The 22,795-nt window shown below is 49.1% G+C and overlaps 9 protein-coding genes across 9 annotated transcripts; 4 read left to right on the top strand and 5 right to left on the bottom strand.

Annotated features, from left to right (window-relative positions):
- Positions 1-70: 70 nt before the first annotated feature.
- On the top strand, positions 71-7,999 carry PENARI_c014G04055 (tetratricopeptide repeat protein; the record flags this gene model as incomplete). The annotated part of the gene is made up of 24 exons (XM_022633474.1): positions 71-1,145; positions 1,219-1,434; positions 1,484-1,512; positions 1,562-2,059; positions 2,113-2,318; positions 2,368-2,825; positions 2,885-2,959; positions 3,023-3,232; positions 3,290-3,361; positions 3,421-3,722; positions 3,788-3,808; positions 3,860-4,003; positions 4,052-4,153; positions 4,211-4,427; positions 4,479-4,647; positions 4,763-5,300; positions 5,352-5,733; positions 5,785-5,861; positions 5,921-6,017; positions 6,091-6,318; positions 6,386-6,567; positions 6,619-6,726; positions 6,780-7,130; positions 7,184-7,999. 24 exons carry the CDS (start codon positions 71-73, stop codon positions 7,997-7,999), a joined length of 6,573 nt encoding a protein of 2,190 aa, XP_022486650.1.
- Positions 8,000-8,328: 329 nt separating this feature from the next.
- Positions 8,329-10,779, bottom strand: PENARI_c014G10793 (COG1/VPS51 family protein; the record flags this gene model as incomplete). The annotated part of the gene is made up of 3 exons (XM_022633620.1): positions 8,329-10,355; positions 10,405-10,574; positions 10,637-10,779. The coding sequence occupies 3 exons, from the start codon at positions 10,777-10,779 to the stop codon at positions 8,329-8,331; spliced, it is 2,340 nt and encodes a 779-aa protein (XP_022486745.1).
- Positions 10,780-10,902: 123 nt separating this feature from the next.
- cdc123 (cell proliferation protein CDC123) lies at positions 10,903-12,283 on the top strand (the record flags this gene model as incomplete). Its single annotated transcript, XM_022633597.1, has 2 exons — positions 10,903-11,087; positions 11,140-12,283. The coding sequence occupies 2 exons, from the start codon at positions 10,903-10,905 to the stop codon at positions 12,281-12,283; spliced, it is 1,329 nt and encodes a 442-aa protein (XP_022486608.1).
- Positions 12,284-12,485: 202 nt separating this feature from the next.
- Positions 12,486-13,399, bottom strand: PENARI_c014G05620 (dodecenoyl-CoA isomerase; the record flags this gene model as incomplete). Its single annotated transcript, XM_022633509.1, has 2 exons — positions 12,486-13,122; positions 13,209-13,399. The coding sequence occupies 2 exons, from the start codon at positions 13,397-13,399 to the stop codon at positions 12,486-12,488; spliced, it is 828 nt and encodes a 275-aa protein (XP_022486533.1).
- Positions 13,400-13,753: 354 nt separating this feature from the next.
- PENARI_c014G05862 (uncharacterized protein) lies at positions 13,754-14,138 on the top strand (the record flags this gene model as incomplete). The annotated part of the gene is made up of 2 exons (XM_022633517.1): positions 13,754-13,804; positions 13,866-14,138. The coding sequence occupies 2 exons, from the start codon at positions 13,754-13,756 to the stop codon at positions 14,136-14,138; spliced, it is 324 nt and encodes a 107-aa protein (XP_022486572.1).
- Positions 14,139-14,821: 683 nt separating this feature from the next.
- Positions 14,822-15,250, bottom strand: PENARI_c014G11039 (serine palmitoyltransferase small subunit family protein; the record flags this gene model as incomplete). The annotated part of the gene is made up of 2 exons (XM_022633623.1): positions 14,822-15,063; positions 15,133-15,250. 2 exons carry the CDS (start codon positions 15,248-15,250, stop codon positions 14,822-14,824), a joined length of 360 nt encoding a protein of 119 aa, XP_022486545.1.
- A 789-nt stretch (positions 15,251-16,039) lies between these two features.
- On the top strand, positions 16,040-16,775 carry PENARI_c014G11446 (peptide chain release factor family protein; the record flags this gene model as incomplete). Its single annotated transcript, XM_022633630.1, has 2 exons — positions 16,040-16,294; positions 16,383-16,775. The coding sequence occupies 2 exons, from the start codon at positions 16,040-16,042 to the stop codon at positions 16,773-16,775; spliced, it is 648 nt and encodes a 215-aa protein (XP_022486546.1).
- Positions 16,776-17,030: 255 nt separating this feature from the next.
- On the bottom strand, positions 17,031-20,179 carry PENARI_c014G03336 (uncharacterized protein; the record flags this gene model as incomplete). The annotated part of the gene is made up of 6 exons (XM_022633463.1): positions 17,031-17,478; positions 17,527-17,706; positions 17,757-19,465; positions 19,523-19,693; positions 19,748-20,058; positions 20,119-20,179. 6 exons carry the CDS (start codon positions 20,177-20,179, stop codon positions 17,031-17,033), a joined length of 2,880 nt encoding a protein of 959 aa, XP_022486552.1.
- A 986-nt stretch (positions 20,180-21,165) lies between these two features.
- On the bottom strand, positions 21,166-22,764 carry PENARI_c014G10321 (sugar porter family MFS transporter; the record flags this gene model as incomplete). Its single annotated transcript, XM_022633607.1, has 2 exons — positions 21,166-22,591; positions 22,649-22,764. 2 exons carry the CDS (start codon positions 22,762-22,764, stop codon positions 21,166-21,168), a joined length of 1,542 nt encoding a protein of 513 aa, XP_022486674.1.
- Between the last annotated feature and the right edge of the window lie 31 nt (positions 22,765-22,795).

Raw genomic sequence — 22,795 nt, forward strand, 5'->3', positions numbered from 1 at the left:
ACACACGCCAGCCCCAATTTCCAAACTCACCCTAGGTTGGCTCAGAGTTAACTTCCTGTCCAAGGCTAGGATGGGGTCTGTACAGACTCCCTGGACCTCCATCCTGCTGCAGGAAAAACCTGGACTGCATGAGTACAATCATGCCCTTCTGAATGTTGACAAGTACTACAGCCGGCTGAATGCGGCCATGCAAAGTGAGAAGGTCCGGGACCAACTATGCCTCAACCCAGATCAAACACACTTTCGCCTTCTGAAGTCCTTCGAAATACTTCGAGTCAAGCAGTTGCCGGGTCCCGTTGCGGAGGAAATATTCAAGGTCATGGTCCTCTCATTTATCAATGACAATATCTTCTCTCCGGCACAACTCATTCAGCTTGTCGGTTCCGCCCTTCCAATTATTACGAAACAGTCCTCCCAACCCCAATACCTGCGTGACGTGGTGGAGGTGCTACTGGCATCTCAGAGCCTGCTAGACCACTTGGTGGCTAACGAGGAATACTCCGCGGTGTTGAAAACATGGATGTCATCAGGAAACAATCTCCCGGTTGCTGTCCTCCGGCAGGTGGGTGATAACGTTATCTCCATGTGCAATGTATGTTCCGCAGACCATGGAACTACCACCATCTCAGGGAGTTGGGATATCGCAGTTCAATTGGAGACATCTCTCATCTCCCTCGAGAAGTCTCACGAGGAAGAGCCCAACCGCGTGACAATAAAAAACCTGCCTCCGCTGGAGGCAATGAAAGTCCTACAATTGGATGACAAAAAGTCCAATTCATCCCAACTCAACAAAGACCACAAGAAGGATCTCCAAATTCCAGACGAACTTCTTGCACACCTACATCGATTCGACATAACTGCACCATTGTCTGTTCGTGGGATTACCTTGGCCTGTGAAAAGGTTCAAAACAAGATCATCCCAGAGCTCCTGCGCTCGGCATTGGAAAGCTTTCCATGCAGAATGTGCCTGGATAGACTGAAGGGGAGCCTAACCCCCCTCATGGTGGCCGTTCAAACAGACATGCCCTCTGGGAATTCAAAACAATTTGATGATGTCCAAGATATCTTTGGCAAGCGGATTGGGCTTTGGAAAGTGTTACTCTCCGATACTGCTCTCAACACTGCAAGAATGCTAGCTGGTGAAGGTAGGTTTGATACCCTCTTTGCATACCCATAATCCGTGGGCCGTGTTGCGCATGACCCTCTGACAGAATCTAGACACACTTCCCGCCGTGGTCGAGGCACTCAAAGCCCTTGCAAGCGGTGAATGGGCAGGTAAAAATCTCTCTCGGCCAGTGGGATCTAAAAAGCAGAAGAAAGCGCTACAGGTTCCCATCATGGCGGCTACTGTGAATTCGACTGTGTCAATCCTATGGCAGATTGATATTGGATTTTACGATGAGCTTCCGTGGATTCAGCAGCATGTCATCAAAGGTAAGCATTTTCCCCTGAGAGAGGAGATAATATGCACTAACTTCTACAGTTTGGCAAATCGTAACCTCGGATCAAGAGGTGAGTTGTGGTTTACAAAAAGCGGTCAATATGCTAATTGAATGTACAGCTTGAAAAGGCGATTGATCAGCTTATCTTGATTCAAACATCCTACTCCCCTAGGCTCAGTGCACTTTGCTTGACACGGCCCATGCAGCAATTCGATGGAACCTGGATCCCGCATCAATTTGACAGCGTGAAAGGCTCTCACCCAAAGCCACCCGATCCCAACCCTAACACAGATCAAGCTTTGATTGGGATGTCAAGTACGGTCTCCATCCACAATCCACCTTTGACGTCGAATGAACCACAGGCTGACCTGGTTGATTCCCTAGACAAGTTTTACAATTTTACCGAGCCACTTCTCAAGTCCCTTCTCGATGGACATGAAGACGACGAGTTTCCATTTGAGCTTTCAGCCCAGGAGTCGGAAGTTGTTAGACACTTCAGCACCTCTACATTGATCTTGGGACGGAGTGGTACTGGCAAAACCTCATGTTTGTTATTCAAGATGCTTGCCAAGCACATGTTGAAGGAGTCGGCTTCGGACGAGCAGCAAGCTCGACAGGTATGTCCATTTTCTCTCACAGGTTAGCAACAGGGATCTGATGGATTATATAGCTCCTCTTGACCCGCTCGCCTTACTTGGCTTCGAAGTTGCAGACCTACGCAAAGTCCCTTATTGATACTCAAGCCACGGCTGCATCAAAACCTCCAGATCAGGATTTTGATCCAAAGCCTACTTCATTCTTTGCTTTGCGTCGTGGGAACTTCCCGGTCATTTGCACTTATGAGGCCTTCCTCGACTTCATGGAGAACACACTCAGGTTTGAACAATGTATTTTCGCTGTTTTCCAAGCCACTAACATAGCTTAGGATGGCGGATCGGAAAGATTTTTTACACGACATCGCCTCCAACAAGACGAAGAAGAACATTGACCGTCAAATGGACATGCTCCGAGTAGTTGACTTCAATATTTTCAAGATTGAGTACTGGGGTTGTTTATCCGGACTGGCCCCAGCCTCTTGTTCTCCAGAACTGCTCTTCGCCGAGATCATGGGCGTCATTAAGGGCTGCAATATTGTTGCAAAGCGATTAAAGTCACTACGGCGTGCTGAATATGTCTCCAAGAATGCAAAGGCTTCCCCTGCCTTTGCCTCTGAGGCTGACCGCCAGAAAGTATTTGCGGCCTTTGAACGCTACGAAAAGCAGAAGAGACAACGCAAAGAGATTGATGAACTAGATCGCGTTACCTCACTCCTCAGATCTCTAGAGGAGAATCCTGCGATTGCACAGCAGGTCCGGCGCTGTTTCGAGGAGATCTACGTTGATGGTATGTCAAAACTCGCTTTTCCTCTCGTTCTCGTCTAACCTTGCTAACTTTCTGTTTAGAAATTCAAGATCTTCGCTGTCTTGACGTCGTCTTGCTTCTGGGTTGTCTGAGCGACGCCCGCGGAATTCATCTCGGTTTGGATCCTTTCAGAATTCTTTAAGTCGAGTGTTTTATTGACTAACATGAATACGTTACAGCTGGTGATACCGCTCAGTGTATCTCGAAGGATTCGGTTTTCCGATTCCCAGAGATCAAAGACTTGTTTTATGATCATTACGAGGTCACTGCTAAGCAGCTGAATCAACCTCTGCTTGCGAAGCCAGTTCAATTCTCCCTGGCAAAGAACTATCGCTCACACCAGGGAATTTTAAGCTTCGCGTCATGGGTGATGCAACTGCTGTGGAATGGTGCGACCACTTTTTATCATCTTTTCTACTGGACTTCCTCTTACTCTTTTTGTATAGGGTTCCCTGAGACCATTGACAAGTTGGAGCCAGAGATTGGCGAGACTGGAGGACCCAAGCCCGTTATCTTTGGTGCGTTAGTTATTCATCTAAGGCGTTGAAATCCGAGTACTGACACTTTGTTCACATAGCTGGGTTTGACGCTTCCATCCTCTCCGCCAAGATGATAGGGCTAGTCAAGCTCAATGACCAGGTTGCTGATTTTGGCGCTGAGCAAGTCATCATCGTCAGAGACGATTTGGCGAAAGACAAACTCCAGACTCAGATCGGCGAAATTGCTCTCGTGCTCACTGTTCTTGAGAGTAAGGGCATGGAGTTTGACGACGTATTGATCTATGACTTCTTCGGCAGCAGTGAGCTGGGCAGCAGCTACCGTTGCCTACACATGATTGCCACTTCTTCGCGGGCACACTTTGACCCTCAAAAGCACGCTGTCAGTACTCCCTGGTAGATATATTAACCTTTCAAATTATGATTTCTAACACGGCTGGCAACTAGGCCCTTTGTTCCGAACTCAAGGTAGATTCTTTGGTGTCAGATATCATAATCTTTACTTACAAATAGTGATAGCATCTCTACGTCGCCGTCACCCGAGCACGAAGGCAGCTTTGGTTTATGGAAACCCAGGGGAAGAGCATTGATCCCATTCTTCAAGCCCTCTCGAAAAGTGGCAGCATCGAACTCGCGGAGTTGGTCAAGCAAAAAGACCCGAATGTGAGATTTGTTCTGATTTAGAAATGCTTTATGCTAAAATTGTGACAGGTTGCTGAAAAGGTCAAAGTCCTGCGAGCTGGAGGCTCCGTGGACCCTGAAAGATGGCTGAAACGAGCAAATCATCTGCTGAATCAGAAGAACTTTGCAGATGTGAGTTCATCTTATCAGCAATTGTTCGGGTCAACTGTGGCTAATAAACATTTTCAGGCATTGTTTTGCTACAAGAAGGCCAAGGATGTTCCAGGAATTGCCCGCTCACAGGCTTGTTTACATGAGCAAGAAGCAAGAGCCTACAAAGCAGCTGGTGATTATGAGAATTCTACCGCTTGCTTCGAGAAAGCAATCACACTTTTCCTTGAAATTGGCTTCATCGATGAGGCCGCATCCTGCTACGAAGTACTTGGGCAATTTGGCAAAGTTGCAGGTTTGTCTCTACACACAATCCGAGTTAAGAAGATATTGACACAATCCATAGCAATCTGGGAAAACCGTGGTCAGTATGTAAAGGCTGCAGGATTCTACGAGAAGGGCAACATGTTCAAAGAAGCCTCCTTGTGCTACCATTTGTGCACCGAATACGAGCAAGCAGTGGAGGTTTTGCGCCGCGGTGACCAATTCGATGAGCTCATCCCCTATATCAACCGGTATGTATGGCGCAAATTCTTCCCCTTCATACAAAGACGCTATGCAGAACAGGATTCAAACCCCCTTTCCGAACGCCCTTGGGATAAGTTGCAAGGCAATGTTAACATTTCATAGAAACCGCGAGTACCTCAACGAGGCCACGCTCCTTCGTTACTCAAGACTATGCAATATTTTACTCAAACAGGGACGAGTCTCTGCGAACTTGAGACTAGCCACAATCAACATGCTCGGAACAGATGCATCTAAGGTGGCTTTCTTCAAAGAGTTCGAGATGTGGGACCAGCTGCGTGGTCTTTTCTACACCAGTGGGAGATGGTTTGAGTATTATGAACTGTCGCTGGCAGTTGGCGATGTCTCTGCAGCTCTGAACACAATGCTGCAGTTCGGACTTTTGCCTGCTGCTGACAAACAGATTGCTCAGATGATGTTCCACTACGCCATGGCAGAAGTCTTTTATGGTCGCAATAATCTGCCTCCTCCTATCTACGAACGGGACAGGATCTTGGGGTCTGTTCAATCAACCTGGCTTGAGCAATTGGGTAAACAATGGAGCGACTTGCACAAGTTTGGTGACGAAATTTATGATGAGAAAGCCTCTATGTCAACAACGAGGCTGCAGAACGGTCTTCTGAAAGACTTCTTTTGTCTCTATGTGAGTTTATAATTTCTCTCTAATTTTAATCACTGAGCTAACTATGTCTAGGCCGTCACCTTTGAGAAAGGTATTTTCCATCGAGCTAACGGATTGCTTCTTCCAATGGACATGATCTCGCGAGTCGGCCGGCTCTTGCAGGATTTCGATGCAAATATCAAGTCTTCATACAACTGCCTAGCCCTTGTTTTTGGTATCTTCGCCGATCCGAAGCAAGACACACTGTCAATTTTGCTTGACTGGTCCCCTCTGAGACATATGGATTCCACAACTCATGCGCTTCCTGAAGATTCCTCAATGCAGGATATGCTCAACTATGCGAAAACTATTGTTCAAGATAGATTCAGCGCAGCATTTGCCCTATTCCATGACACCGCTATGGCTCGCATGAAAACGGACCTCCCGATGCCATGTCTCAATCAGCTTTGGAGAGGTATGTTACATAAATCTCGACATTTCAAGCTTGCTAACCAAATTTAATTAGGTCACTGTCCAAAGGCCGATGACTGCACATACGACCATCAAAAGGTTTCGGATGACATGATTTGTCAAAAGTTCAAGGTGAGTGTGACCAAGGCCGATTTAACTGATTGATTGAAGCTAATAATGTCTCTCTTCAGTATCTTCTCGCCGTCGCTGAGGTTTTTGCGAGAGCCACACCCCTTTATCGAGGAAAATACCTCAAGGAGGACTTCAATAGACTCTTCCTGGGGCGCAGTAAGTCAATGTGGTCCCCAGCAACCACGTCAATACAACTTCGCTTGCTCTTCATATCTAACATGTTCTACAGGGAGATATTGGGTACAAAAGATCCAAGAGGAGCTGCTGCTCATCAGTTCGATGGGTCAATCAGCCCTTGCAATTGCACAACTGCGGCACGCTTTGTACAAAAACCCAGAGTTTATGACAACTGCCTATTGCCTCGAAGATTTGTTTTATCATCGCATGCACCACGAGTGGAGAAGCTACTGCACTCTGACCTCTTTCTTGGACAAAGTTCAGCAAGCTCAAACTCTCGGTAAGATGAATCCACCCTCAAGTTTCAAAGATAGAAGTCCGAATGGAGAATTAACTGGGACTGATAGGACCTCAAACGGCGCAACGATTCCATCGACAAGTGGTGCGTAAGATTGAGCAAAACATGTCTCAAAGCGAACGCAGCATGGGAGGGACCAGGAAGTCCCATCATCCACTCGCAGCTCCCCTGGCCGGATTGAAGACAGCCGAGAGGATTCGCATTGCAGTTGAGAGGCGCAGTTCCGACTTTGTAAGATACACATATTCGCTCTGTGAAGCTATATGTACTAACTTTTCACAGCCGAACGCCGTCAAAGAGTTTCTCCAGTGCATCGACAAGGGCCCTGCATCTTCTCTAACCCATTTCCATGCATTGATTTGTGTGCTCGAGCTGGCAGCCACATACATTGTACGTTTATTTGAGCTTTATGCGAACAGCTCCAGCTAATAATAAGTTTCCAGCTTTCTATGTCAAGCCCGGATAATGCAATTGTAGTACCCTGGTCCTGGGCTCTCTTGCATCTTCCAACAATCATGCTGTCGTCAGGAAAAAGTCACTTCAAAGAAAGGGGGAAGCGTAACTGCACGCAGCTGCTCATTTGTATGGTCTATACCCTATGCAGGGTTATAGACACCATCGAGACTGCGACCAACTCGCCCGAGTTTAGCTTCCAAGGTAAGGGACCGTTTAATACACCGCCGGTTGCGATGAGACGTCGCTACATTGATTTCCTCACGACCGTGCTTCTTAATCTGCAGAACTGGCCCAACCCGCCAAAAGGCCTGAAGGAAATGACCACATTGGTTCATAAGGTATGTTCCTTTGCTTGCATCTATCCAAAAGACTGGTTAACTGATGCAAAAAGACACTGCGTGCCTATCTTCCAAGGAACATGCATATCGGTCTAGTCGGCCATGAGACGTTCCGACAGACTTGCATTCGTGAATACGACGTCTACCACCAGAAAGATGAGATTTGCGTCATTACGCTTGACAACAAAGAAACTGCCCCCTTATTCCTGCGACCAATGGTCCAGAGTAACGCCAAGTTCTGCACGCTAGACGATATTCTGCGCGTCTCTCACGCGATGGAACAACCATCTGTACAGCCCGATCAGGCAGGAGAGACGTCCAATGTCGAAGAATACACATGCTATGAGATCGACATGATTGTCAATCTTCAACGGCGCTGGCGGAAGGTGATGAGCGTATTCGAAATCAACCGTCGCTCACGGGCGACGCGTGAAGGGAAATTGATCCAACGCTTGCATGATATCAGCTCCAACGTCCTTCCAGCAGCTGGCTGGTCTGCCCTGGACAAAATTCACATACGCAAGGTGCTCTTCACCGATGGCGTCCGGGTCATCCGAGATATGGAGGTTCAGCTCGCTTGTCTCCAGCAGTTGAACAATAAGTGGCGCTACCAGTTTAACAACTGCCAGTCCACTATCAAGCTGGAGGAGCTTTCTGCTCTCCGTGGCGACATCCTTGGTCTTGAGAAGAAGCTGAACTACGTACTTGAGAATTGGTCCCTAAGAGGCCTTGAGAAGGGGCTCATGCAGCTGGTACCCCACGTCCTCGGTGCCGGCGCACGGGATGCCCAGCGTACTCTTTTGGCTGTTCAACATGATATGGACATGCTCATATCTCTGGTCCATGCCATTGCGAACAATAGCCGCTAAGGCGGTTTCTTCGTATTCCGTTTAATCGAACAGACATCACAAAAACCAAAAAAAGAAAGAAACAGAAAAAGAAAAACACAAAGGAAAGGAAAAGGAAAGAAAACCGAAAAAAAGGAACACTGCTCTACTCGGGTGCATGTCAGGATATGATCTTAAGTCTGAATAGGTTACCTAGCTAGCTGCGATTGAATGAAGTACTTGTATGAAATCTTGATATCTTATAAAATACCGTTCCTATTCTTCTATTCAAGACGAAGAAATAGAGGAGAAAGTAACTAGTCTTGCAAGTAATCCGTAGAACTATCCGACGGTCGAAATCTAGAGGAGCTTCAATGTTCCGCCAACAAGCCAAAGAGCAGCTCTGTCCGAGCCCAGTACTCGTTTGCAGATTGCCTAATCGTTTCCACAGCTTCGGCGCTAGGATCAGCACTCTTCTGAGCACGGGCGACAACATCAGCCAGCTGATATTGCTCACCGAGCATCCTGGACAGATATAGAGAATCAAAGAAGAGCTGCATCTTCCAGTCCCGCAGGGCTTCGACTTGGCTTTCGGCATTGTATTCTACGGGCTTCTTCTCTTGATCCTTGTCACCTTTTGTGGCAGGCTCTTCATCATTGGTCTCGGCCTTGCTTGGGGAGTCTGGGCTTTCGAGATCATCGAGAGAGGATGCAATAGCAGTCTCTAGTTCTTTCTTCAGGGCTTGTTTCAATGCTTGCACCGTTGAGGGATCCCACAGATCTGACCCGCAGGTGTCCATCGTTGAAGTAAGACGACGCAGGAACTTGAAAGTCGACGCAGAGGGCTGAACTGGTACGGCTGGGTTGCCTTCCCATAATGACCGACCTGGTACCATCTTGGCTTTGCCTGTTTGTGGATGCGTCTTCGAAGATGGCAACATCTTCAAGGAGCCGGCCTTGGCGACAGCTTCTGAGGCAAGCAACTTCTGCAACTCCGGAACAATATCACTTGAGAAGACAAAGTCCGCTGCCACAAATCTGGCCGGGATATCACGCCGTACCAATCGAATGAGCCTTAGCAGAAAAGTAGCCTTTTCGCTCGAATGCGATGAGCCGAATGATTTGAATGCGCTACTAAATGATGTTTGTAGGTTGTTGAATGACTCCCGGACTGCGGAATGCAGAGCATCAGACAGAAGACGTGGGTCATCCTCGTTGAGTCGAGGCGTAATGTCAATATCTTCGTCCTCAACCTCTCCACCAACGAGAATATCTGTCCACCGCATGCGACGCAGAGAGACGATAGACTCATTTACTTCTTGGATTGATGTGAGCCACGCTTTATACGTAACGAGAACAGTCGACACGTCTTCATCCCGACCAAGCAGTCTGTCTGCCACAGTTTGTTTAAATGTCTGTGCGCCATTTGAGTACTCTGCGACAATGAGATCACCATCCCACAGAGAACCAACAGATTCATGCTCTTTTTTTTCCCAGTCCAAGACAATGGAACAAGCCCGGCCTCCGACCTCTTCCAAACTCAGTGCTTGTACCTTTAGGATCCGTGATAGCTGGTCATTGAAGATCTTTCGCAGCCTCTCCAACACATCAAGTGATCCATGGATGATGGTTGAACCCCAAGACGAGAGCCATAATTCAATAGTTGCCGTACGCAGGGAGAGAAGCTCAGAGAAGTCGTTGCTGTGAGCCAGGTCTTTCTCGCAGCCTTCAGCGAATTTCTCGAACGCCTGAAGTGACCAATCTTTAATCGAGTCAACTCCATCAGTCCTATTTAGCTCACTCAACTTGATCCAAGGAGTGAAGTTTTTGACATCTGGAGCCACCCATCGACCCAGAACTTCAACTTCCAGTCCATCTAGACTGCGAATCTCCGGGTCTGCGAGAATCGGTCGAGCCTTGAGTTTCGAAAGCACGTCTGAGAACTGACGGTGTCGCAGGACCTTCGATGCCTGCAGTGTCCGGACGAATAGTTGAAGGGCCTTTGGGATATTCTCACGAGACAGATCGAACTGGCTTGCAATGACATCCAGACGCACTTGATGGAAATGGTGGATCGCATCATCGGAAGAAGAGCTAGTTGCGAGACAATACGCCGCCAACGACTCGATGATATTATCTTCCGTTGCCCCGGTGGAAGCAAGGCGCTTTTCAATTCGTTTGAGAAGCGTTCGCCGCAGGGATGCCAGTTGATTCCGCAGATCATCAAGGAATGGAGGAACTGATTCGTGTTGCGATAATGTCTTATGTAGTAGTCGGGAGACAACGAGAATCTTGGAGATTAGCAGAAGAGATGCACGGCGTCGTAAAAGTCTGGTGATAGATGTGGTACACCTATGTAGGAGCGCAAGCTGAGCGCCGAAGGCATGTTTATCTGCGTCTGCAAGCACATTAGTCGTCAATTCCTAACATTTTGGCAAGCACCGTACCCTTCTCCACATCACCACACTTAATTTGTCTACCATGGACATGCTTCCTTTCCACCAGTCGGGGGTTGCATCGGCGTCCAACATCGGCGAGAACGGTTTCCACGTCCTGGATATCGCGGTTCATAGCCACAATTGTCTCGGCAGTTCCCACCAAATCGCGGTATCTCATTCTGCAAAGACGCGCACTAATATCAGCATCCTTCTAGGCAACTCCGCAGACTCAATCACTTACCCCACGAGAGCTCGGAGCTTCTCCTTATTGCTCGCAATGTCCCGGCGCAACTCCTGTTCCACACGGCGAACCGTGGGAATCGGATACTGAAAGGCATCATGCCATGACTTCAGGCTCTGAGGATCAGGTGCCTCGGGGGCCATGCTGGCGGGATGTACAATGAGATGCGAGCTTGTCACGGAGAACAAGTAATGCCAATGCGTTTGGTGCCTTGGCGCCTGAGTCCCTGGTTACTCAGCCTGCCTTATCAGCACGTGATGCAAAAAATGTCCCCGCGATCTTCCCCTCGGCGGTTGAACTTCAATTTCATGCAGAAGATGTTCGATATGCCGTCGATTGATCCCGAGGCTCCGATGGAGTTGTCATCTAACGACCTACCGGACCGCCTCCCTTTCCCGCCAACAACCTACTCTCACATCCTCCATTGCTCCTACCACGACTGGCATCCGCGGTATGCTTTTAGATATGACTCAATGCGAACTGATCTGACTGAAAGTACATAGATACCGCACACTCGTGCCTAAATCGCGCTGCATTCCTTTAACAACCGCTTTCGTCGAATACCTCCGCGCCGACGGCATCGTCCTCCCACCCGAAGCCGCTCCTCCAACCGACGATGATAACCTGGACACATTCTCCGACTCCGGCGAAGAGGAAGCCGATCCTTCCACTGAATGGGCGGGGATTCACACCCAGATAAAGAATACTATTGCTGAATTTGGCGGCATTGTTACCCCAAAGTTGAACTGGAGTGCTCCTAAAGATGCGACCTTCATGTCCGCCACAAACGATACCCAATGCCGCACCCCGAATGACATATATCTCCTTCTGAAAAGCAGCGATTTCATCACCCATGATCTGGATCACCCATTTGATGACTGTGTGCCGGAAACAAATGACGATACACCCACATCCACTGTTGACTCCCCATTGCCGGAGGTGCCATATCACCTGGTTCTCCGTAAGTATGTCAACTTCAACCCGTCCCTTGAATTCCGCTGCTTCGTGCGCAACCGTGTACTGCTGTGTATGAGTCAGCGTGATCAGAACCACTTCGACTTCCTCTTCCCTATGCGCGACATGCTCCGGTCCCGGATTCAGTCATTCTTTGATGAAAAGCTCAAGGACAGCTTCCCGGAACCTAACTTTGTGTTCGATGTATATATTCCCGCGCCTCACCAGCGTGTCTGGCTGATTGATGTGAACCCGTGGGCACAGCGGACAGACCCGTTGCTTTTTAGTTGGTTGGAGATCCTGAACATGAAGGATCCCGTTGGTGTGCAAGAGGAAGATGATGGAGCTGAGGAGTTTGTGAGAATTTCACTCCGTGATGGCAGCATCATTACTTCGGGAACCGCGGAAGAGTTTGACGAAGGAGATTCAAGCTCCGAATCGGAGGAAGAGAACGATGACCCCGAAAAGGATGAAGAAGCCCCCTTCCTCCCAGAATTCCGTCTTATCAAGAAGGATGATCCGGAAGCATATGCGTTCAGCTCAACACAGTATTCGGCTCATAAGGTGCCGAAGGAGTTGGTGGATGCTTCGCTTGCTGGACCTGGCGGCATGAGCGAGTTCATGGGCAAGTGGCACGAGATTCTTAAGCAGCAAGAGCAGGAGGATCAAGCAGCGGGTAGTGACTCGGACTAAACATCTACGGCTCAGGGCGTTGTCTAAAGCATGCTTAGTTATGGCGTTTGGATAGAGTAGGAATATGATGATTACGGCATTGCATCGTGAATGAATACAACAATTTACGAAACTTCCTCGTGCAGTATATCCTGAAAATAATATATTCTTATCCGAAAGTATAAACCCCCACGAGCTATATACAAAAGCATACCATACCACCTCAGAGCTTATGCTTCTTCTCACCAGAAGCCAACTTCCGGAACTCCTCCTGCGGCAAACCCATCATAAACCGCTCAAGCCCCATAAACGCCTCAAGCCCATTCTGACGATCCAAAAGCTCCCTCTCAGGCCGCCTAACAAGTTCCTTAATCTTAAGCAAACTAGACTGATTCAAATGCGTCCCAAGCCTCTCCTCAACCTCTTCGAGAACAAGCTTCAAGAACCCATCAGAATCTTCCTTATTACCACTAGCCGGCGCAAACACCTTATTAACAAACCCAGCAGCAACAAGTTCGTCACAGGTAATCCGCTTGCTCATGATAAGCGCCTCGTTCGCCTTGGCGATACCAAGCCGCTCGACGAAAGCGCGGCTTGCGCCGCCTTCGGCTACAAGGCCGAGCGAGGAGAACGGTGTTAGGATGAATGTGTGTGGAGCTGCGTAGATGAAGTCTGCGTGGGCAACTAGTGCGGCTGAGAGTCCGACGGCCGGCCCGTTCAGGGCGACTACTAGGATCTTGGAGTGAGTGTAGAAGGTGCGGGTTACGTCGACGTTGTTGGCAACGAAGCCGCGGACCAGTTCACGGCGGCCATTGCCGCTTAGGTCGCCGTTTGGTCGGGAGCTGGTTACATCGGCGCCGCTGTGGGTTGGTTGATTATGGTTAGTTTATTATGCTTCTCAATTGGTTGTGGTTGTGGTTGTTTGGCTGTTAATTGGGATACATACGCTGAGAAGAATCGGCCGGTACCGGTTAGGACGGTGATGAAGATATCTTCGCGCTGGTCGATCTCGCGCAGACGCTCGGCTAGTAGGTAGTAAAGGTCTTGGTTGAGGGCGTTTAGCTTCTCGGGTCGGTTGAGAGTCACGATCGCAACGCGATCTTGGTAGGTGACGGTGATGAGCTGTTCGTTCGACATGATTGTAAGTGACGAAGAGAACAGGAATTGCAGTCCCGTCTAGATATAAATGTAGCTGCGGTATCGATTATTTTGCGGGGAGCCGAGGCCCGCGGTATGAATGGCGCCTGAAAAACAAGGTGTCTGTTTACCCTGCTTGCTCACATAATCAGGCCCTTGACTGGCTGTGGCGCCACTCGAGTTGAAGATCATCGCGAATATTTGGTGCTTTCACTTGATAGCAGAAGATCAATTGCAGATTGCAAACATCGCAGCAGTCTCACCGACATCCAATTCCCTCAAACCCGCACCATCCGAATACCAAATTTCGTCCAAAAAAAAGCACATCTGCAGAACACATACACAATACCCACCATGTCGCAATTCATCCGCAAGCTGCAAGGCGGCAACCTGGAAGTCTTCAAGGTAAATAACAACCAAGCACTAACTCCAAAGAAAACCAAATCTCACACATCCATCTCGCTAGTTCGGCATGTACGTCCTCTTCCCAATTGGCTGGATGTACTATTTCGGCACGAACCTCGACGACCGCTTCGCCACAAAGAACTTCTGGCCCACTGCCGAGCAATCGAACAAAATCCCGCTCGATAAGGAGGAGATTGATCAGGAGCTGGCGCGTATGCGGATGGTTGATTCTGTGCGGAGGGAGCGGAGGGAGGCGCAGGCGGCTCAATTTGCTGCTGCTCAGGCACAGGAACAGGCACAGGCACAAGCACAGGCACAGCAGAATGAGCAATGAGTAACGCGGTGCTGAGTGTTATGCTCGGTGATATGGGTGAGAGGGGTGGGTGGCATAGACTGGGATATGACATGCGCGCATTGTCAAGGTATCTGGGAAGAGTTGGGTCTTGCAACGCAGCAATTGGGACATTCCCTCTCTTCGCTGTGAAATGACCGAAGGGGGACTGGCATCGCGCTGGGAGTTACACATGTGCTGATGGGAGTTAACGTTACTTGTACAACACTCTACTCTGGGCATCGAAGGCGTTCTGGGGTTCTGGTTTTTCGTTATGGTTATATCAACCATCTACATATTCTGTATATCATCTAGATGGACAAGTCTGCAAATACCAACTTAAATCATGATCACGTTCCAATGATAAGATATACAGGTATCAATCGGTCACAGGCGTAAGCCAGGCAAGGCAAGTCTATCAGCCCGCGGCACGAGAGACCCCGAGAAAATAAACGACAAGAATTATTAATAATGCGGTGTGCCGCACTGCGACAATGCAAGTGATAGGAATGCCCCTAGTTCCCAGAACACAAGAACTCCAAGAAGCGCCAGCCAACTAGAAAAGGGATATGCAAGGGTTCCCATGAAAGTGTAGACATGGGCCTACACCCAGGGCATTAAGAGCATATCCACTCTTAGCGGCCAGAGAGAATGCAAATGCAGCAATTTCCCTTAACGGGCTTTTTTCACAATTCAGCCATGCGGGCAGTCGTGGCTGCGGCCGCATTCTTTGCGGTTTCGTACACCATCTCTCCCATTTGTGTGGCAGTCTCTCCGAAGATGGAACTGACTGACAGCCGGCTGGAGCTGAACAGGCGCTCGCCGGCCCAGTAGTAGTAGAGGCGGCCGTAGATGGCGCGGAGGTGGTCGGGGAGGTAGATGTAGATTCCGGCGGTGATCATGGTGATGAGCGTGAGGAGTAGTGTGTCTGAAAAGAACAGAGGGTTAGTCTTTCGTATTCGAAGAGATCTGGACGGTGGTGAGGGACGCAACGTACTGAAGATGAGTTTCTCGATTGGCGTCAGCATGTAGATCGCAAAGGTCACCTCATACTGGTAGATCTTGAGGCGCACCCATCGGATGACAGTGGCAATGGCCCAGATGATGATCTCCATTGTTGCGGGGTTACCGAGGGAATTGGAGGATGGCCTGGTCTTTGGTGCCTGGTGCGAAGAGGATCGGGAAGCGGTTCGTTCAATTTTTTCTGGGTTCTCTGGATCACCAAGTCACGCTGTGTATGAGTGTGCGGAGTAGATCAGGCGGAAGTCAAGGCAGACACTTTGCGAGCTGCGTTGCAAGATGGAGTGTCGTGTCGTGCAAAGAACGATGTTTTAATCAACACGATTCGGGGAGGCTGAGGGAGCGGCCGAGACCACCGGAGATCGCGGGGAGGTGAGCGGGTACTCAGGGGCGATTTTAGGATCGGAGAGTGTGTGTGTTGGAAAGCCGACGTGAGAGGGGCAGGTTGTTATATAGCTGGGTTGACGATCAAGAAGAGATTCGAGGTTGGGGGAACTGCAAAAACCTTCCCCTGTCCGTAGATCGTGTGCCATGTACCTTGTACCTCGGGTTCCCGCCACTATCCGCCTAACCGTCAGGTAGTTAGTACTTGTTTCAGGTTGACAGCTCGCCAATTACTACAATTTGGCTAACTTATGTGACCAATGTTGTCCATGGTCATTATTTAGATCAATCTATTCCAAATAGTCTACTGCTTGTCAATTGTACGTGTACCTGGAGTGGGTGCCTCACTTTGCAGGCAGGTTTCATAGATTGACTCCCGAGTTCTTCAATATAAACCGATTTCAATTGCATACACGGCTCTGCTAGTACTAAGAGCATAGCAGTGCAATCAAATAAATATCTAGCCGGTAATGTTAGATCTGTTTCAACTTCAGTATAAAATGCCAAACTTTGCGATACTCCCTTATCGCTTATCAGCCAACCTCAACCTCGATAACTTCACCTCCAACGTCCTCCAAACAGCAACAATGCTCCCACGCCTCCGGGGCTTAGCGTCCCAAATAGCAACTCAAACCCGCCTCTTCAGCCAAACCCCAACAACACCCGCAAAGAACCTCCCCCCACGTCTAAAAATCAATGACGCAGACCTAACAATATCCTACCTGAAAGGCACAGGACCAGGCGGACAGAAGATCGTACGTTCCCACATACAACCCAACGAGCCCCTATAAGCAGACCCAAGTCCAAAACAAACCACACCAAAACCAACACTAACATCCCCAGAACAAAACCAACTCAGCCTGCCAAATCAGCCACAAACCCAGCGGGGTAGTAATAAAATGCCAAGCGACACGGTCCCGAGCCCAGAACGAGAAGATTGCGCGGTCATTGTTAGCGGATCGGGTTGAGGCGCTGTTGAAGGGAGATCAGAGTCGGGTTGCTATTAAGGCTGAGGCGGCGAGGAAGAAGAAGGCTAGTAAGTTGAAGAAGACTAGACGGAAGTACCGGGAGCTGGAGGGGAAGGAGGGAGATGCGGATGGGAATGGGAAGGTAATGGTGGAAGAGGAGATACCGGAGGGGGAGGGGGAAGTGGGAGTGCAAGGGAAAGAAGAGAAGGAGGTCGAGGTTGAGACTCGGATTGTGGAGGAGTCTAAGAGGTCTGGGAAGGGTGTGTGATATATACCACTTTGCTTTTTTGGGTTTTGTATAGTAGGTCTACTGGGATACTGGGATGGTATCTAGGCGTTTTGATAGATTAAGATAGTCTCAGGAGACTGCATCAATAAGCATTTATTTCATGGATCTAGGGTCTCATAACATGCATGGGGTGGGGGTAACAGGGAAGATTTGCGGGATTGAAGAGAGCAAAGGCGCATAGATGGAACTTTTTTCGTTTCTGAAGCAGAAGCAAAGCAACAAATCAAGCCCAATTTACGAAATGTAGCTACCCAACACCTTGCGCGGCTCGTCTTCAAGACGCTCTTGGGCGAACTGCGACACACGACCATTATGCTTGGTGTCGGCCTCCTTAAGGTATGAACCAACCCAAGCCTTGAGGTCGGCGCCGGTTTCGGGCCAGGGGTCCTTTTGCTCGGCGCGGATGGTGTTGAGAGGGGTGAAACCAACACCGAAGGACATGTCCTCGATGTCGGCATCGGCAATCAGATCATCTCTGCTGACAGGCAGTGGGGGAAGCTCGAGGAGCTTCAGCAAGGCCATGCAAGTGAGTCCCCATCCCTTCAGAGCATAGGTAGTACTAAACTCTTGCGAGTTGGCGAGGGTCTTGGTGAAGGAGATGATGGCAGTCTTGCGGTCCAAGGGCCGGGCAAGCTTCTGGGTTTCGGGCAGAATGACGTGGAGGTAAACCTGCTTGAAGAGTCTAGAAAGGAGTTAGCATTAATGCGATTTGAGAAAGGTGGATACGCACCCTGCTTGAACCTTGTCTGTGACATTGATGAAGAAGTCGGCGCTGTAGCCCTTATCGTCATGTGCCGAGATAAAGTGGAAGAAACGTACAAAGCGCATGGTGAGGTTCTCAGTCTTGGAACCTTGCAAGCGCTGAAGAATGATCTGCATGATCATAATGAAGTAGTTCTCGAGGGCAGATCTGGGCAGATGTTAGTTGGTAGTCGATTGGGGGGCTGTAAAGGTACGTACGGTGGGAAGTTCGCAACAACTGTCTCCAATAGGTCAAATCCAAAGCTCTCGTTGGCTTTTGTGGAAACCAGCTTCTGGAAGATACCAAGAATGGGCTCAATCTGATTGTGCTCCATGATGTACTGCGAGCCACGGGGAATGACCGAGGAAAGCAGGCGGACCAAAGCAGGGATGTTTCCCTTTGAGTCCCACATCACAGGCATCAGGATGGGACCAATGAGCTCCTGGTAGTAGGTGGGAAGGGTGGCAGACGAGTTGGCCTCGAGAAGGGCCGCGAAGAGTTGGAAAACATAAGGAATGAATTCTTGCACATCTTCCTGCAGGATGCTGGCGAAGGGGGCATAGAGAGCCTGTTCGAGCTTGTCCGGGTTGGCAGGAGCAGCGAATCGGATGAAGGCACCCATGGCCTCGAAGTGGAAGTAATAGAATCGGGGGTTGCTAGGGTTCTTCCGAATGATCTCAGTGATGTTGATGAGTCGTTGAAGAACGACATCCGCGAAAGGCACAACGCCCTCCTTGACAACGACCAAGACTCGCATCACACATCGCATCAAGAACTCGTTCTCTTGAACCTTCTCAGGAGCCGGGTCGTTCTGGATAAGCTGGAAGATGTGCTCCAGGAGGTCCTTGGCCAGCGGTGTGATCTCAGCGGGCGAAATCACGGGCTGTCCCTGGCCATCGCTGAGGAACAGTACACGCTCCAGAGCAATGGCAGCGTATGTGTAGACAACAAAGTTAGATGATGCCAAGTGGTTCACCAGCACAGGAAGAACCTGTTGCCACTGCTCCTTTGTGATAATACTCCTGAAGCTGTATAGATACTTGATGGCATCGACCTTGAGAATAGGGTGAACACCAGTGTCGGAGATCAAATCAGCGGCAAGGTTCTGCTGGAAGTAATCGGCAATGCTGACCAGTGGGTTGGTGACAGTAACACCGTGTGTCGAGGTTGCAGTACCCTTGGCAGCGATAGCAGAGTAAAGGTAAGTCGCAGTGTCCTTGGCCTTCCAGTTGGTTGGATCCTTGGCATATTCGGCCAGGTAGTGTTGAGTGTACTTCAAGACAACCTGGGTCACTGAGGATTCAAACTTCTCTGCCAGTCGTCGTAGGAAGTCAGTGGCAGCCCGGCGTCTGGTCTCACTGTCGGATCCTTCCAAATCCCGACGAATAAACTCAATGGGTTCATCCTCAAACAACTCCTCATCCGACTCACGCAAGCTCACGTTCGGCAGGATGACCTTCTCAACGATCTCAGCCTGGACACCCTCGGCTTGGAAAACCTGAGATTGCTCCGGCATGCTTGCGACAGAGCTCAAGAAGTGGAGAGCTCGGCTGACCAGGATATCGTACTTGGTCTCATGACCAATGGTTGTGAGGAAGCTCCACGAGCTCTGAATAAACTGTTCAACGTGAGGCTGGAACACATCCATGTACTTCTGAGCGTAAAGAGTCAAAGCCTCAAAAATTCCAGCGCGGACATATTCCAAGAGACCAGCCTCGGTCTCATCATCTGTGTGCAATAACTGGTTGTCGTAGGTCAGGTATTTGAGGAAGATCGCGGCGATTCCAGAGATGTTGTCTTCGAACATGGGAGGGAGATCGTGGGAGGAGAGATCGTAGAACAGCTTAACCATCAGGTTGAGCTGAGTGAACCCTTGGGTCAGATTCTCTTTGTTGGACTTGTTTTGTTCAAGGTAGTTATCCAGAGCCTAAAAGATTGTTATTATCCAGTCCGCTCGAGTAGATGGGAAGAAAATGGGAGATACCTCAAACAGGGCCAGGAACGGAGTGCCAAACTTGCCAAGAACATGGTTGATCTCCGTATAAAGCGCATCGGACTGGAACAAAGGTCTCCATCTCTTGAAAATGGAGTGCGCGACTTGGAGCACACCAATGTTGACGGTAGGGTTGGTCGGCGACAGCTTGGAAACAAGATCCTAAGCAGGCCAAAGGGTCAGCATTGCATCATCACGCTAGATTGGACAACTTACATCCACGAGAGTTTGCCACTGCTCCCAGAAGTCACTGTCGGCGATCACACTGATGGCCTCACCCAGCTGGCTCTGAATGCCTGGAGGGACCGAGATCATCAAGTTGATCAACTCGCGCTTGAGGGTCTCGACCTCATTGCTCTGCAGCTTGTGGTTTCCGTCCTCATCGGTCCAGTTCCGCTTGATGAAGTTCTTGAAGCAAAGGGCACTAGCAAGGCGTGTGTTGTAGGGCGTGGCATCCGATGCGGTGATGTGAAGAAGCTGTAGCGAGAATCCAGGTTTCTGTTCTTCCTGTCGAAGGGCGGCCTCGGCTGGAGTAAAAGAAGATCAGTCAGTACTGCTTCCAGCATCCACTCGGTCTCCCCACTTACCTTCCTTGTTCCTTCTGGGGTCCAAGCTTGCCTCTAACAGAGCTCCAAGACCCTCCGCCATCTTGTACGTGGGGTATCAACAAAAGTGAGGGGAATAAGAAAAAAAGGCAGGAGAAGAGATGGCAGACAGAGGTGGCAGATGATAGGTATTATGTATGCCAAAGTGGAGGAGAGATGGCAATCACAGACAAAAAAGTTATCGCTCAGAGGACAATAATAAATAACTGATAATTGTACGGGCAGCCCACATCAACACCCTAGGCCGGATCTGGTTAGCACGTCACATGCTTGAGCCTCATGCCTCAGGCGTACATTTGCATAACGAACCTTAGTTACACACTTCTACTTAACATTGGTTGTATAACTTGTTCTACTTTTCTTTTCGACTTCCTTCCATTGTCGCTAATAAAAGTAGAGTCCGCCGGTAGTACTGTCTAAATACTAGAGAACTAATTTGCATGCATATATATCTCTGCCCACCTCAATGTCCTTATCACTATAAAAGCAAATGATTTTAATATATGAGAAACGGTATAATTCATCATATGAGTTCATATGTCTAGTTTACGTATGGTTTTTATATCGTTCAATGGCTTTTACGTTTGGGTTGAATCCTCTTCATGTTTTAGGGTTGGAAGATTTCCTACGCTGAAGCGAGCTCCCTCATAAACCAATGGAAACCGGTGGAAAATTACAACTTAGGTGGCTATGAATAGTTTCATATTACTTGAGGACATCATGGAATTAAGTGAGATTGGGTCACATAAGGATGGAATATCAATGGATCCTTATACTTGGTAGAGCAAAGAGACTATTGATCTTAGTATGGCAGCATACAGTACATAAAAGTCAAATGCTAGTAGGAAACAGCCTTTTACGGTTAAACTGTACACAAAATAGATTCAGCTGTATGTCGATTCAACCTTTTGTTTGTAGACACTTCCCCATTGACGTTACTTCATGTTTCCTATTGAGCCTAATTATCATAAAGGTATATACATATGGGCTACCTGGATAACCGAGCGGCGTTGCAGCTTCTGATGCAGCCTAAGCGTTTTCTTTCAGCTCGACTATCACCTTTTCCTCCGGCCTCTGAATATGCACGCCTGGCACATCTCCCTGTGGAAGCTTCCTCGCCATCGACACAATATGCCAAGGGGAGGGGGCATCGCGGAAAACGTGATTCAAGGCCTCGAGGTTGCGACCCATTGTTTCCGGGTAGAATAGATATACCGTGACAGGAATACAAGCCGAGATAACGGCGTAGATGATATAATATTTCCATCCAATCGTGTCGAGCGCAACAGGGGTAATCATCACGACGATAAAGTTCCAAAGCCACTTATTTGCCGTCGACGCGGACGACATAGCAACTCGCAAACGCATTGGAGCAACTTCGGTGCAGTAAAGAAAGTTTGCGCCGGAGAAGCCAATTGGGTAGAACATGTTGAAGAGCCAGATGAAGGCTACGGAGACGATTGATAGTCCCTTGGAGGCATTATCAAAACTTGTCGTGATGGCCAACACTATCATACAGAGAGACATGCCGGCACCGCTGACGATGAACACCTTGCGCCGGCCGAGGCGGTCAATTGCGAAGAAGGGAATGAAGTTGCAGACGAGTTTCCATGTCAGTGCACTGGCGCCGAGAATCCGAGACAATTCTGCGCCTAGATGCAGGTTCTCCTCGAAGATTGTCGAGATATAAGTAGAGATCAAGTTGCCGCCACACATCTGCTGGAAAAATTGAATGACGAGGCAGAGAGCGAATCGGTATAGGAGACGTTCCTCATCACTCCCTAGAAGTAGCTCTCGCAATGTGAGGCTTTTTGACTGCGCCGTGAGTTCCAGCGATGACTCTATAGTGGCAATCTCCGTCTGCACTGCTTCATCATCTGCAGAGAGGCCTCGGTAAGCTGCTAGACTTTGTGCTGCTTCGTCCGTCCTAGATACAAAGACCAGCCATCTTGGTGATTCGGGTAGCAGAAATACAGACCCGAGAATAGTCAGGGGGAAGAGAAAAGACAGTGCTAATGGAACACGCCACTGCGTTTCACCAGCCGTCTTGCTGAAGCCGTAATCCACCCAATTGGTGATCACGAAACCAAGCACCATGCAGATTCCATCAACCACGACGTGTTGTCCACGATGCTTTGCAGAGCTACATTCGGCTTGCCACACCGGAACAGTAGCGCTGAGTTGCCCTATGCCGATACCAAGGATGACTCGGCCAAGGGTAAACTGAATTATATCGTAGGAAGATGTCTGTAGCAGTTCCCCAATGATAGTGATGATAGCAGCCATAAATATGGTCTTCCGTCGGCCAAGGCGATCACCAAAGTAGACGCACGAGAGTGCTCCCACGAGGGCCCCCAGTTGAAGAGATGCAATGACTGCACCCTTCCTTGTCGAGTTTGTTTTCTTGATTGCACCCTTGGTGTTGAGTGTGTCGATCTCTGGGAAATGGGAGACCCTAGGAGTTGGTCAGCCTTGTCAGTTATTCCAATGTCAATTTGCCGAAGAATACTACCATGACTGCAAGCTAGCAAGCGGTGCTACTCCAGCTTGATTATATCCGTAGCTGATGAATGCAGGTGCTACTGTGAGAAGCAGCTGCGCGAGATGAAGCGTTTTACCCCGAAGCATGGTGTCGGAGATAGGTACAGGCAAATTGTGA

Source organism: Penicillium arizonense (assembly GCF_001773325.1).
Source record: "Penicillium arizonense strain CBS 141311 chromosome Unknown PENARI_contig014, whole genome shotgun sequence".
Classification (NCBI taxonomy): Eukaryota; Fungi; Ascomycota; class Eurotiomycetes; order Eurotiales; family Aspergillaceae; genus Penicillium; species Penicillium arizonense.